Source organism: Aureobasidium namibiae (assembly GCF_000721765.1).
Source record: "Aureobasidium namibiae CBS 147.97 unplaced genomic scaffold scaffold_30, whole genome shotgun sequence".
Lineage (NCBI taxonomy): Eukaryota > Fungi > Ascomycota > Dothideomycetes > Dothideales > Saccotheciaceae > Aureobasidium > Aureobasidium namibiae.
In genome coordinates, this window is record NW_013581179.1 from 88,240 (window position 1) to 102,975 (window position 14,736).

At 51.6% G+C, this 14,736-nt stretch overlaps 7 protein-coding genes across 7 annotated transcripts; 4 read left to right on the forward strand and 3 right to left on the reverse strand.

Moving 5' to 3' along the window:
* Positions 1 to 90: 90 nt before the first annotated feature.
* Positions 91 to 1,758, forward strand: M436DRAFT_58578 (major facilitator superfamily MFS-1; the record flags this gene model as incomplete). The annotated part of the gene is made up of 4 exons (XM_013567057.1): positions 91 to 812; positions 868 to 1,101; positions 1,152 to 1,399; positions 1,457 to 1,758. The coding sequence occupies 4 exons, from the start codon at positions 91 to 93 to the stop codon at positions 1,756 to 1,758; spliced, it is 1,506 nt and encodes a 501-aa protein (XP_013422511.1).
* A 1,059-nt stretch (positions 1,759 to 2,817) lies between these two features.
* Positions 2,818 to 3,409, forward strand: M436DRAFT_86485 (uncharacterized protein; the record flags this gene model as incomplete). Its single annotated transcript, XM_013567103.1, has 2 exons — positions 2,818 to 2,888; positions 2,959 to 3,409. The coding sequence occupies 2 exons, from the start codon at positions 2,818 to 2,820 to the stop codon at positions 3,407 to 3,409; spliced, it is 522 nt and encodes a 173-aa protein (XP_013422557.1).
* A 96-nt stretch (positions 3,410 to 3,505) lies between these two features.
* Positions 3,506 to 4,402, reverse strand: M436DRAFT_68226 (kinase-like protein; the record flags this gene model as incomplete). The annotated part of the gene is made up of 1 exon (XM_013567082.1): positions 3,506 to 4,402. One exon carries the CDS (start codon positions 4,400 to 4,402, stop codon positions 3,506 to 3,508), a length of 897 nt encoding a protein of 298 aa, XP_013422536.1.
* Positions 4,403 to 4,872: 470 nt separating this feature from the next.
* On the forward strand, positions 4,873 to 5,520 carry M436DRAFT_68227 (uncharacterized protein; the record flags this gene model as incomplete). The annotated part of the gene is made up of 1 exon (XM_013567083.1): positions 4,873 to 5,520. The coding sequence occupies one exon, from the start codon at positions 4,873 to 4,875 to the stop codon at positions 5,518 to 5,520; it is 648 nt and encodes a 215-aa protein (XP_013422537.1).
* A 128-nt stretch (positions 5,521 to 5,648) lies between these two features.
* On the reverse strand, positions 5,649 to 8,951 carry M436DRAFT_76988 (uncharacterized protein; the record flags this gene model as incomplete). The annotated part of the gene is made up of 1 exon (XM_013567104.1): positions 5,649 to 8,951. The coding sequence occupies one exon, from the start codon at positions 8,949 to 8,951 to the stop codon at positions 5,649 to 5,651; it is 3,303 nt and encodes a 1,100-aa protein (XP_013422558.1).
* A 962-nt stretch (positions 8,952 to 9,913) lies between these two features.
* Positions 9,914 to 11,662, reverse strand: M436DRAFT_86489 (MFS general substrate transporter; the record flags this gene model as incomplete). The annotated part of the gene is made up of 2 exons (XM_013567105.1): positions 9,914 to 11,395; positions 11,447 to 11,662. The coding sequence occupies 2 exons, from the start codon at positions 11,660 to 11,662 to the stop codon at positions 9,914 to 9,916; spliced, it is 1,698 nt and encodes a 565-aa protein (XP_013422559.1).
* Positions 11,663 to 13,738: 2,076 nt separating this feature from the next.
* On the forward strand, positions 13,739 to 14,698 carry M436DRAFT_76990 (uncharacterized protein; the record flags this gene model as incomplete). The annotated part of the gene is made up of 1 exon (XM_013567106.1): positions 13,739 to 14,698. The coding sequence occupies one exon, from the start codon at positions 13,739 to 13,741 to the stop codon at positions 14,696 to 14,698; it is 960 nt and encodes a 319-aa protein (XP_013422560.1).
* Between the last annotated feature and the right edge of the window lie 38 nt (positions 14,699 to 14,736).

A 14,736-nucleotide genomic window follows, 5' to 3' on the forward strand; every position in this document is an offset into this window, starting at 1 on the left:
GCTTCTGTTGTATTTCCATTTCTTGTCGCAATGATGCAGCCTCAAACAGCGTCAAATCAGGAGGGATCTCGAGATCAGGTCGCGATAGAGATGGACTCTATTCTCACGAGGGGCTCGAATGGCCTGGAGGTTCGTGTTCAAGAGCTTTCTACTTTTCGTGCAGCATTTGTCTCCGTTGCCGTCTCTGGCATGGTGTTCATCAGCAGTCTCTCTACAGGCTTACTGGCTACCGGACTACCCAAGATCGCCGCCAACCTCGGACTACCTGACGCCTTGATTCTGTGGCCTGCCAGTATCTTCGGACTCACTTGTGGTTGCTCGCTCATTTCCATCGGCTCCGTCGCCGATGTCATCGGAGCTGGCCCAGTCTACCTCTTCGGTTGTGTCTTTCTGAGCCTGAGTTTTCTCGCTTGTGGACTTGCAAGAAGCGGCACCGAACTGATCATCTTTCGTGGCTTCCAGGGCGTTGCAGCGAGCTGTTGTCTTCCTACCGCGATCAGCATTCTCACCGAGATATTTCCACAAGGTCGTCAACAGACACGAGGGCTGGCCATCCTTGGCGCATCGCAACCTCTGGGTTACTCGGCGGGACTCTTCCTTGGAGGTGTGCTGGTCGACTCGATCGGCTGGCGCTGGGGCTGGTACATCGCTTCGATACTGAGTATGGTTGTGTTCGGTATCGTTTATCAAGCTGTACCTGGACTTCGCAAGCAGATGCCTCTTGACACCTGGCGGCGTCTTGCTTTAGGAATCGACTGGATTGGAGCACTTATCGCCAGTGCCTGCCTGGGATTACTCTCATATGTTCTAGCGTAGGTTGAACTGACACGGAGACTCTTTGTGTAGAGAACTGACCCGGGTTTTTAGCGTCACTGCGAGCAAAAGATCACACATCGGCGAAGTTCAGAACATTATTCTTCTCGTTATTGCTGCCTTGCTCATACCAGCCTTTCCGGTGTGGATGGCGCGAAGAACGAAGCTCAACAAGAAGGCACTCATACCAAATTCCGTCTGGCAAAGCATACCCTTTGCATCCACCTGTGTTATGCTTTTCCTCGTCTCTGCTGTAATCAACTGTGGAGAGTATTTCTTCAGTCTCTTGTAAGATATTCCAAGCAGTCATCGATGGCTTTGTGCTAATGCAACCAAAGCTTCCAGGAGGTGCAGCTGCTATCCGCACTGCAAGCTTCACTCCGGTTTCTTCCCAACGTCATCATTGGTATCATGATCAGTTTCGGGACAGATGCCGTTCTGCATAAATGGGACGCGTATCGCTACGTCACGGCCATGTTATTGATCTCGTGCGTCGCGCCTCTGCTGATGGCTCTGATGGATCCGGCGTGGTCATACTGGTACATGGCGTTCTGGGGCATGCTCTTGCTGCCGTTTGCTGGCGACGGTGAGTTCACACTTCTCTGAGGTGACCACGAACTGCACAGCGCTAACTTGTTGTCAGTTCTATTTATTGCTGGTGCCTTGATCATCACGGATAGCTTTTCGGCCTCAGACCAATCACTGGCAGGATCGATCCTCAATACCGCCTTCCAATTCGGAAGTTCTGTAGGCTTGGCCGTGATGGCTGTCATTTCAACCAGCGTATCTGATGCTTCATCTCACTCTGATGAGCATCGTACTCACGCATTACTGGAAGGCTATCGTGCTGCATTTTGGTCACTCCTCGGTCTCGCGGTGCTGTACTGTTTTGTCGGAGCGATAGGGTTGCGTGGAATCGGCAAGATTGGACTGAAAAAAGAGTGATCACTGCTATTGTATACTTTCAATTCGCCCTCGGGAATCATTATCCGCTCGTTTCCTCGATACATCTGGGTGGCCCGCTGCAAGTCGGTTGCAGCCGATCGACAAGGTGAATGAGTGGTAATCTCAACGTCCCAGACCCATTCTCGAGTCCCTTGAGGCCTTGTCATGAGGGAGGAGTGTGTGTCTCCGGTCCGAGGCTGGAAAAGAAAGGGATAAGCGTGCAGTAGATCCTTTTCCCTCCACCCGTCAAAACACTTTCCTGCTATGCAAACCAAGTAAATTGAGGTTGCATATGATAGAAGTATCTCGGATTTCTGTCAACATCCAGAGGAGCAAGTCACATAATGGTAGCATCTGGAGAATCTAGCATGGACAAAACAAAAAATGTCAAGATATCCATATAATGCCTCCGGTCCCAAGTAAGTCACCTCTGGGAAGTAGTGGGTCCCAGAGTGAGATGCCTTGACCGTAATATGAACCTAACCGTACCGTTGACAAGACAGATCAAGACTAAGGTCAAACATCTATCGATCAGAATGGAGTCTGCATTGCACAAGCATCTTCCTCTACAAGCAAGGGTAGCATAGACAGATCTCTCGAGACCGATTTATCTGACTGATGAAATCAGCAATGTCATCTTGTCGCTCTGCTTCGATTGGTCGGATTGTAGGTGTCTTAGCTGCTCATATGCACATTGCAATGTCGAGAAGTATTCAGGCGCTTATATAGCCGCATTCATTGGCGTCAAGATGTGCGTTCTGTAGCGGCTGCCTGCATGAGGCACCCAGAATGGTCGGTATCTCGTACGTCGGCCAACACGACACTACGGAGAGCTGGTCGTTGAATTGCAGAGAGAGGAAGCGATAGATCGTTCTGCTTCCATTGGTACGTACAAGGCTGCGGCTTTTTGCCTGAACCAATTGAAGACCCGAGCGCTTGATCGATCTGCGTCTGACGAGCGTCAGCGTCTCGCGAGACGCCAGGCTACGGAGCAAAAGGCCCTACATATTGCAGTCACGGCCATCACAGTCGTTATCCGTCCAACTTCTCCAAAGATCAATGCCTTCAGGAAAGCCACGTCTGTACGCTGCACTCTACCCCAGCGGTGCGACCCGTGGCGACGAGATCAGGTAAGAGATGAGAAGGAATGATACATCCGACTCTTGACCCAGGACCATGAAGATCACATGTGCGGTGCAGATACCACTGGGCTCTGCTCGTCGGTCCCAAGAACGAATCTTCAAAGACCGTGCCTGGCATGCGCCACCATGCCACCAATCCTCCTTTCGAGGGCTGGAAGTACGAAAAGAAGTCCATAGAAGACGTTCGATCAACGGTCAACTTGCTCGGACGAATCCTTATTGCGAAGGTGGAAGATCTTGACCGGCTGAACATGATTCTCGAACGTGTGCCTGTCGTTCAAGACGATCCCAACTGGAGGTGTACAAGCTGGATGGCCAGTGCTCTTGAGGCTATAGCGAAGGATGGCAAGGCAGTTGGCACATCGGAATTGGACTGGACAAAGATTCAAGAGGTCGGTAGGAGTTATGTGGGTGCAAAGACTGCTGCTGGTCGATATATGCATCTTGAGCTTCTCGATGGTCCGAGACCCTCGTGGGACTTGCTCGAGAACAAAGAGATGGTAGCTTAGGGTGGATCAACCTCGCGGATCTGTAATACATGATGAATTTGTTGATGTTGCAATTAGAAAGAGGTTATAAGTCTACAAGGAAGAGGTGTCAATTGATCAATTTGGGCCCCACCATCTCTCTCGTGTAGTTTCCATAGCCAGTTCTGTTGGGAATGTTGTCAAGAAACGAGGCAGTTCCTTTCGCCAGTCCTGAAAGACGACGGCGGTCAACCAAGCAGCGGTGTACTCCCAATAATGCGGATACCATCCTGAAAACTCCCAGTCGATGATCGCCACGACTTCCTCCCCGTGTACCAATATGTTACTGGGATTTAGGTCTCCATGCGTGAAGACAGGAGGTGGCCATGGTCCATCTTGCATAGCCTCCATATCCGCCAAGTCTTTGCCGTCTTGACCTCGGAATCTTTCGTCGAATCTCGCTTTGTGCACGTGGTCCTCGAAGCGGAAGCCGGCTCGAAGCCAGAAGTGAAATTCTTGGATGGTTGCAAAGGGCCCGAAGCGAGTGGTGATCCTGGATATACGCGAATCCCAGAGACTACCTCCAGTACAGCTCTGGACGCCAGTGCCGGCTGCTGGAGGAAGTGATCTCAGTTCATCCATCATGCGCTTGAGTTGTGCAAAGACTTTCTGTTGGCCATCATCTCCGAGGCTCTGCAAGACATTGCCGATGGATTTTCCTCTCTTGCGTTCCATGAGGATATATGTACAGCCCTTGTGGACGAAAGAGCAATAGACTTTCGGGACCGGAATAGACGTGTTTTCGGAGACATATTTCATGGTCGCCGCTTCTGTCAGGTCGACCCAGGGTGAAGATTTGACAATCATCCTTCTCGAGATAGGCGTACACACACCACGCCGCTTGTGTAGCTTGCCCCAAGTCTTCAGCGCTATCCTCGTGAACAAGCGGTTGATCAGGGTGTTGTTGATGGCTAGCTCCTGGCCATTCTTGCCGCCGGGCGCATCAGCGTAAGCCAACGACGGCTTTTCAGCCATGCCTGCTGTTGGAGATTGTCAAAAACATTCACTCGCTTCACAAGAGAATCACGAGCGAACAATGGTCGCAGAAAGTAGAATGCGCAAAGCGAGCATTTGCGGATGACAGGATGTCAATGGATAGAGACTGACGAGTCATGGCAGAAACAAAGGAGCGAGCCAGCCGTCACTTCCAGCGGGGTGGCCAAAAGTTTTGGCCGCAGTCACCTCATCCCCTGCCAACAGCATCGTCACCCGTGGCAGAACATGAACACAACGACCATTCGCTTTTTTTCCTCTCTCTAGCACTCCAATCCCTCGCGAATACGTATGTCCAAGGGAAGCAAGAAGGTCCCGACAAGTCTCCTCCTCATTAGCGTTCCAGCATCTGATCCACCACCAACGTTTCGTAAATCCCGCAACATTTCATCTTCTGCCCGAGAGCAATCTCGAAAGCGGCATCAGAAACATCCAGAGAAACAAAGACAACAATGACAAACTCTCCTCCGCGTATAGACATCACCTTCTCCATCACTCCCAGCACCCACAGTTTCTCCTCTCCCCTCCCTCCAACCTTAGATCTCACCCTCCTCTCCCACGCCTCAGCCCCCATCACCCTCTTCACCTGGAACACGCCCTTCCACCTCCCTCACTGCCTCACAAACACCTCCCTCTCAATCCACAACACCAAAACCTCCACCCCCGTCCCAACCACCAAGCTTTTAATCCAAAGACCCGCCCTGACACGCGTGCGAGGTTCCTACGACGAAGTCCTATTCCTGACTTTGCTTCCTGGCGTCCCTGTAACGCTTTCCAGGCCTTTTGGACGCAATGCAACGATGAAGCCGCTGCCGAAGCATATGATACAAAGGGGCTGGGAACTCGATGCGGACGGCAACGAACGACGCATCCGCAGATCCACCAGAGCAACTGGTGTGGATGGTTTGGAAGCTGGTTGCAGTTACTCGGTCGGTTTGAATATGGACTCTTTGGAACAATGCAAATGGGCGTTCGCGACAAAAGATCAAGTGCTGGTGGAAAAGGGGGATGCAGGATCTCACGTTGGTGATTTTGCTTGGGAGATGCAAGTGAAGAATGAATGGATTGTCACGGAGGCGGTGTTGGATGTCACTGACTAGGCACCTTGATATCTGATGTTTTTGGATAGCACCGAAGATAGTTCTTGATATTTTGCAACTCGCTGGTATACGGAGCAATCTTGATCAACGTGACTGTCAGTCATGGACTTCATTAAACCCCAATCTCCCTACTTCCTCTCCAAAACCTCCCTCAACGCATCAAATTTGACGGGCTTGGTATAAAACTCATCAATCCCACTCATCTTTGCCTCTTGCTTGCTGGCTTCAGAGCCCAGCCCAGTCAATGCAATAATCCTCGCTGGTGTAACCTTCTCACCCTTGTCCTCCAAACTCATCTCATGACGCCTTATAGCCCGACTGGACTCATATCCATTCATCACAGGCATACTGATATCCATGAGAACGGTCGTGAATCGCCAAGACGAAGCTTTGAACTTTTCAAAGGCTTCTAGGCCGTTGACGGCGGTTTCGGAGGTGTGGCCGAGTTTCTTCATGAAAGTTGCGAGAAGGCGCAGATTTATTGCATTGTCATCGACGAGGAGGAAATGTTGTTGGTCTTGTTGGACTGCGGTGTCTACTCGGCCAGAAGGTCTGTTGTCTTGTTTTGTCTGCTCGGCAACTTCTTGAGGCTGGTGAACATCCAGTCTCTCTGCAACAGGTTCTCTAACAGACGGTGGTGGAATTCCTAAGGGAAGCGTATCCCTTGACGACAAAGTCTGTGGCTCGAGGGAAGTTTTCAGGCTGGCAGTGAGGGCACGCACGAGCGTCTTGGGGCTGAGTGGGTACGCCAGGTTTACCGTAGCGCCAGGAAGTTCACTCTTGCTAGGATAGTGGGCTGGCAGAGCATCTACCAAGACAATGCGTTGCTGGCTGAGCTTGCACAGGAGCTCAGGTTTGGCAAAAATCAGATTAGAAAGATGCGTCTGTTCGGCAATGACAATGTCCGTATCAACGAGCTCCAAGTTGTCGCTAGTGACGACCTTCATACCAAACCATGATTGCGTGATTGACCGTACGCACGACTGCATTGTTGTCGTACGTCGGAGTTGCAGCTCCGCATTGGAAGCTGAGACATTATCAACACCGTGTATTCCCGGTGGCGATAACAAGCAGACGGTCCGGTCCTTAAGCACTGACTCTGGATCTAATCTCTGCCCACCGAAAGGCAGTGGTGCGTCTGGTATAGACGAATCCGGTGCCGGAATGGGTACAAAGACATCAAAGCGTGTTCCAACGCCTTGTGTGCTCTGCACCTCGATCGTGCCCTGGAGATCCTCTACAATCTTCTTCACGATACTGAGTCCGAGTCCAGTGCCATCCGCGATCGGGTTCTCCTGAACGAAGGGCTGGTAAAGACTTCGCTTCAAGAAGTCAGGACTCATGCCAATACCAGTATCGCTGACCAGGAGATGAGCGCATCGCTTTGCAGGACTCTTGGGGTCGGATATTATTCTCAAGGACACCTCGACAAAGCCTTGATCAGTATACTTCATTGCATTGGCGAAAAGATTCATGACCAGTCTTTTCCAAGCGCCTGCACACACCATCATGCACCAATCTGAACGGCTCTCGATGTCGACATAGACGGCAACGGCATTTGAACCTTGCGGAAGATGCGTCTTCTGGCCAGCAGAATCGCGTCGTCCTGCGTCTGGTGAGAGATTGGGTTTGGCAACTTGGTCGATGATGGTGCTTTGTAGCTTTTCATAAGTGGCTTTGCGCGAGGCCTGGCCGAAATGTAGTCCCTCAACCACAGACAGGACAAGATCGCACAGGTACTCTTGAGTGGTCTCTCCGAAAGCGTTCTGACTCATCTCTTGGTTTTCGACGCGAGCGGGGTTCTGTGGCTCGACTTTGACATCAGTCAACTTGTTGACTCGCGAAAAATCCAGGACGTGATTCAAGGTATCCAGCAAAGTAGAGCTACAGCTTGCAATCATTTCGATCAAGTCAGACTTGGAGTCGTGTTCCGGGTCTTGTAGGAGATCGACAGCGGCGTGGATTCCGTGAAGAGGCGATCGGAGCTCGTGACTGATGGACGAAAGGAAATCGGATTTGGCGCGTGCTAACTCGGTCATCTCGGTTCTTGCAATTTCAGTCATGAAAGTATTGCCAAAGGCAGAGAGACATGTCATGTCCTGCTCAGCGAGCACTCGTGTGGGATCGCTGGTCCAGCCAAGCATACCTACGATGAAACTCTCCTGCATGGAATCCCACAATGGAAGAAAGACCAAGGACCGTGCTTTGCGAATCAGTGATTGTAGCTCGCCAGATACCTTGACGGCAGACGACGTCTGCGGAGAATATGTCTGAACGATGAAAGCACCTTCTTTCTCAAACACAGGATCACCCTGGGTGTCTGACACGAAGACGCAACCACGAGGGAAGTTGCGGATGAGATAATCAAGCGAGACATCGTTGATGACCAGAGGAAACTGCAAGGTGCCAAGATTGTTGCCGCCAGGTACGACCGAGCTTCCAAGGACCTCGCAGAGGGACGATGTCGCATTGTGGCCAGAGCCTGCAGCTGATACCGGCTCTGGCAAAGACTGCTTGAGGCCTGGCAGTACGTTGTTGGCAGACCTGTGCAAGAACACTAAACCTTCTACATCGATGGCTGCGCGAATAAGATGGGCGGCTCCTGAATAAATGTCTTTCATCGTCCGGCAGCCTGAGAGTGGCTTGTGAGACATGTCCAGCGCCGGATCGCAAACTCCAGGACTGGGCAAGGACAAGAGGTCTTCCGGGGATGTTGGTGGAGTCGAGTCCTGCATCGACGCGTCGCCTAAACTTTGCTTCTGGGAATCCAACGAAGTGGACAATGATCCGGCGTCCGGCTTTTGTGGAGGGTCGTCGAAATAGTCGGCGATAGTGGCCAGAGAGGCCTTTCGAGATGCAGCGCCAGAACGGTCTGCTCTTGACCTTCTGCTTTCGATGAACTCTGACAAGCCCCTCATCATTTGTACGCCCCGGCCCGACTCGTGTCTGATTGCATGAAGCTCCAACTGTTCGGTGATACATGCTGCAATGTCATTGAGGATGTCGATGGTCGAGTCGTTGAAGAAGTCGTCGCGAACCTTGTTGTCCATGACACAGTACGTTCCTAGAATATGGCCTGAAGCGCTCTTGACGGGCACCTCGGCATAGGACACCATATGGGGGAATCCGACGACATATGGGCAATGTTTGTATTGGTCGAGCTCTCTCAGGTCGCGGATTACGTAGCGAGTGGTATTGGCGACAAGACCAGGGGTATTGATAGCTCGGTGACCGGTGCGGTCCGTGAAGATGGCGACGGACTGTGGACAGATACCGTACTCCTTGTTCAGACTCTGCACACCAAGAAAGAGGGCATCTTGAGGGTTGGCGAAGCTGGTCGAGTCGCGTATGGAGATGGACCTCGTGGCTTCGGCGAGGATGTATTGCGTTGACGAGTCGATGAGCGAGACGAAGGCGCGGTCGCAGTTCATGCGCAGGGCGCCATTCTGCGTGACGGCCGTCAAGAGCGCACTCTGGGCCAGCGACGGCGGGGCGGGTTCGCCATGCTCGGCATTGACGACGTCGGCAGTGATGTTGTTGGGAGCAAAGTATCTGTCGCAATCGCAGTAGTGTCAGGCTTCAAGGCTTCAATCGTCACGTCTCAATCACACCATACGGCAGATCCTACCTTGCCAATGCTCGCAGACGAAGCCACTCCTGTACCGAATCTGACGCTCCCTGTGCCGGCATGACGCCGCTGCTCCTTGCCATTGATCTCTTGGACGACAATGTGCTATGGGTTGCAATGTGAGAAAAGTTCTTGCTGGCGTCTACATGGCTACGCTTCGGTTCCTGAGCATATCCAAAGCGGCCCTGAGTCCGATTCACCTCGAGTCTCGATCTGAGGTTTGGAAAAACAGCGGCAAGCTGGGGGTCCACATCGAGCGGCTTTGTGAGCCTCAGGGTAATCGGAAGCGACGGCCGCTTAGGGCAGGCTCCGACTCCAGCAGACGCTTCTTGAATAGACTGACAATACTTGAAGGCACTAGTGATTCTCAGAGGCCATGTACACGGCATCTCGTTCTCGCAACCGATATCGAGCATCGGTAATCATGTTTGTGGAGTCATACGTATTACCTGGAAAGGCGTCTGGATGCTTTTGCCGAATGTAAATACAGTACTTTCTCAGCCGCATGTGGGTAAGCTGCAGATCTCTCGGGGCCGAGGCAAGAGAAGAAGACCCGATTTGCGCCTCTATACCAACATTATCATCCGCGGTTTCACAACAGAGTACTGAAGGGGGACAATGCTTCTGACGAATTGACAGAGAGTCACAGAAGATATTGAGAACCAAAGATTTGTTGATCGTTGCGTACAAGTACATTTCGTTATCGTTACATATTACATATTAAGTCTATCTGTTCATGAAAATCGGAGCCTCACGCTCTTTCCTTTACTGCTCATCCTTTTCCTTCTCCTCCTCATCACTTCCGACCTGGGTCTTTTCGTCGTCGCTCTTGTCGCCATCCTTCTTGCTCAGATACTCTTGGGAAGCTCTCTTGCTACGAGCTCTGAGTCTGTCGCCCTTCCACCACAAGGCAAAGATGACAGGAATGAAGACCACAGTCAAGAAACCCAATAGCGAGTTGCCCCAGTCAAGACCAAGGGTGTTGAACATTTGGCGAGCGAACAGAGGGAACGCAGCACCGAAGCAGGAGCGGAAGAAATCGTTGCCAGCAGAGATGGAAGCAAATTCAGCAGGGTAGGCATCGCCGAGGTAGTTGAGGACACCAGAGAAGGCGCCAAAGGCTCCGATGGTGAAGAACGAGGTACCGATGATAGGGACGATCCAGTGAATGTCGGCTCTGGCAGTCCAACCGAACATGAACAGACAAAGGGGCAGACAGATGCAGGTGGCCAATGCAGGCTCTAATCTGATCTCGGGACGAAGGGTTCCATCCTCCGAGAAGCGAGGCTCGACGTAGTAGTAGTTGTAGTACCAGTAGGGAGGGATACAGATGATACCGCCAACACAGATACCCAGGTAGCACAAGCCGGTAGTTCCTAGGCTGAATCTGTAGACCTCCTCGAAAGCGAGAGGGATGGATTCCAGCCAGCAGTAAAGGACTGCGTAGATGAGGGCGATGTACAAGTTGAGAGCGAGCACAATGGGTTCAGTAAGAGTCAAAGAGAAGGGCTTGACTAGAGTCATCGCGGCGATATCGCCAAGACCCATCTTCTCGCCTTCGATCTCAGGCTGGCACTTGATCTTGTCGTAAGGCTTGTCGTCCAAGTAGCCATTTTCTTCTTGCCACTTGCGGAGACGAGCAGTACGGCGGTAAAGAATGTTATTCGCACTCGTTTCGGGGAAGAAGAATATCAAGAAGACGAGACAGGTACCGGACATCCAGATGAGCATCCAGATGGGCCAGGTCCAGCCCTCGTACTGAGCTGCCCAGTTACCAGCGACGGGACCGAGCGAAGGACCCATGATGTTGGCAATACCAAAGATGGAAAGGGCGTATGCGCGCTTAGCAGGTGAGAAGATATCAGCCAAAGATGCACCACCAGTCGCGAGAACGGGAGAGCCGAAGAAACCAGTCAGGAAACGGAAAGCCAGGAGCATGCCAATGTTCTTTGCGTACACGACGCCAAAGTTGAAGAAGACAAAGACAATCAGTGTACCAATGTAGATGGGGTTCCTGCCAATCTGAGGGATCTCAGAGAGAGGCGACCAGATCATAGGGCCCAAACCATAGCCCAGCACGTAGAGAGTGAGACCAATGGTAATGACTTCAGTGGATGTACCGAAGGCCTTGGTCAAGAAAGGCAAACCAGATGTGTAGATGGCAGATCCGATATAAACGGAGGAAGTCAGAAAACAGATGTTGAAGGTAACAAAGCACTTTTTGAAGGTGGACCAGTTTTGCGGGTTCTGCAATAGGTCAGTTTATGCGCCCGTTGAATGGATTTTGACGCGACATACATCAGGGTCGTTCTCTCTGAAATCGATCAGCTTGTATTTTCCCTTGGAGCCATTGTTTTCCTCATCGTCAGAGGACTCTTCTTCCTTGATCTCTCCGGCATTGAAGTATTCCTCGCGGAGCTCTTCGTTGTATTGATCTTCGTACTTGAAGAGTCTTCCGCCAGAAATGTTGCGCATGAGGAACCCGAAGGTTGTGTCAGTGAAAAGGGCAAACATGGTCAGTTAGTGTGCCAGGAAAGACCTGGTATGGCAGACCGAAGGATAGCAGGTGGTGTGAAAAGAAAAGTAGACCTACACGACCTAGCTATATACTGGTAGTGATGTCGCACAAGAAAACTGTTTGGGTGTGGGGTTGGACGAAATGATGATATCACCACCCACAAAACCATCATCTGCAGCCTATCAGAACCCTCAGCAGCCGCGGAGGGCCACGCGATGGGAAGGAAACTAGAAGCTAGACGGAACAGCTGAACATGGAAACTAAAGCCGTGCGGATCGATGAGATGTTGATGACAAAGGGGTGCAAAAGGTAGGCATTTTGGTGACCGGATGAGAGCGAGGGCCGTTCCCGGATCGCTGTGAAGTCTTTGGGACCATCGGAGGTTCAAACCTTATCGTGACGATCTGCTATGACGTACTTTCGGCAGTCCTGGGAAAGCCCTTCCGTTAGGGGATCATCACACAATTCAATGAAACTGGATGAATGTGGCTTGAGTTGTTGGTGTGGACTGAGATCTGTATCGAGAATGACGCTTTTGCCGGAGTGCGATGGATGAGACGAAGGATGGTATGGTGAGCGAAGAAGCGATGGAGCTAGATCCAGACTCGGACGCCAGGAACAAGGCGCCGCGAAAACACAACGACACTCTCAAGCATTTACACGTGGTTCTTTATCGTAACCTAGGCCCCTTGGAAAGTGCTTTACGGCAAGCCTTCTACACTCTTATCTTGGAGATGGCGCAAAGAGTGTTCATATGCTTGGAGTCGCAACAAAGTGTTTTTTTGAGCCCCCACGATTCAGGCGCGTTTTGGGTTTTGTGGCTTGCAAGCCGTATGCGTCCCTGCGTAGCCAGGGCTTGTACTCTATCTCAACCATCTATTGACGACAGAGACTACGTAGTGCGGAACAGGGCTGGCTAGCTATTTCTAATGCATCAAGGGTCCATGGATAGATTGGTTCCTCCGGACTCCGAATAGGCAAGAGGGTAGGCGGACGTCAGAACTGCTCGTGAAACACAGTCCGTAGGTCAATGTTCTATGTCGAGATGGTAGAGCACTGTAGGATACGCAAGAACATGCGCTATGCAAACGTACGCATTCTTGTCAAGGATGATATGATTTAACAAGATTGTGTTCTCGAACACGACCATCAGTTTGATCAAGTAATTGGTGTTGCAGCAGACGAGTTGACGCCAGATCATGATCAAGTTGGTATTCGACCAAGTTGATGCTATTCATACTCTGTGACTAGATGGCTTCCATCGATCAAGTCAGAGTCTCCAAAGCGACGTCTTGAGCTACTGAAGAGGGTCAGCAGGGGTCGTTGTCGCTGATTCTGGATGGAGCAATCATGGCGGCAGGGTGCTCCTGTCCGCATGCTCGAATGTCCGTCTCAATCCCGACCTTCTGCTGATCTTGCCAGTTGACCTATACACTTTTGATCCTACCCACGGAAGCACGGCATTCTACGACTTGGATCTCATTATAGATATACAGCCTGGAACATGTCTTCGCTCTCTGCTGTTGCACTTTTCCGCCATTACAAACAGTTAATCTAAGTTCATCGTTCCAGACCATGGCTGGCAAGACGGCAGAGGCGTCATCAAAGCCCACTCACAAGCCGATTATGCAGACCTACAAAGGACTCCGACTCTTGATCGTTCTTGTTGGATATACCATCTCAACTGTACTCTACTGGCTAGCCATTGGCGCTTCATCTCTGCTGGCGATTTTTCCCCTGTGCATGCTAGCGTTTCTGACTCCGGGGCCACGGTCATCGGATCCCTGGGGCAGCCTCCCCCGGTGACCGAAAGATTCCTGTTGAATTGGGTCGGGCCGTGGTCGACTGCCTGCATCCTCGTACAACTTGTCAAGTAACATGACCCAGGCGCGAAATTGATATGCCTTTTCGGTGTTTCGACAAGGCGGAAAAGCGACAGCGACAGAGCCCAGCCAACGGGGAAATAGCAGGCCGTCGGAAAAGCATGTCGGATAAAGAAAGCTACCCCGCGCACGTCACCGAATCAACAAAAGCAACCCTCTGCTCCCTCCACAGCTCCCAGCAATACCACAATGTCGCCGACCCGCCCACCCTTCTCCTCTCTCCCACTCGACCCCTCAGGTCCTCACGGCAATGCCTGGGGCCTCTGGGGCTCTTCCGACCAACTCGGCATGCTCAACCTCCTCACCCCGCAAAACACCACCCTCGCCGCTCGAGAGATCCAACATGGTACACGCATCTCCGTCGACTGGCCCTTGGACAAAATGTCTCCTCCGTGTTTCAATCGTATAGCGTTCAATCATAATATCATCAACAAAGCACCTCGCAGCGTCAATGACGATACCGTGACTTTCAACACGCAATCTTCCTCGCAATGGGATGGATTCAGACACTATGGCTACCAAAAAGAGAAGAGATACTACAACGACTGCACCAACGAAGATGTCTTGGGAAGCGACAAGAACGGCATTCACGTGTGGGTGGAAAACGGAGGTGTGGTCGGCAGAGGCGTCTTACTCGACTACAAAGCCTGGGCCGAAGAGAAGGGACACTGGACTGCAGAGTCTTGTTTCCAGACTACGCCCATCTCAGTCGATATCTTGGACCAAGTTGCAAAAGCCCAGGGAGTCGAGTTCAAAGAGGGAGATATCCTGTTCATCCGCACAGGCTGGACGGGAGCATATGACCAACTCTCCACCGAAGCCCGCACAAAGCTGTCAGAAACATATCCTCCTCCTGCTATTGGCGTCGAGTCGTCCGAAAAGACGGTGAGATGGATGTGGGACAAAGGTTTCGCGGCGGTTGCGGGAGATCAACCCAGCTTCGAAGCTTGGCCGTGTCAGGATACAAACCATCTCTTGCATGAATGGTTACTCGCTGGGTGGGGGTTGCCCATCGGTGAGATTTTCGATTTGGACAAGTTGGCCAAGGAGTGCAAGGAGAAGAACAAGTGGGGTTTCTTCTTTAGCAGTATGCCCATCCACGTTCCTGGAGGCGTTGCGAGTCCACCAAACGGTGTCGCTATCTTGTAGGTATAATTGTACATGATTCACAAATGTCTACATCTATT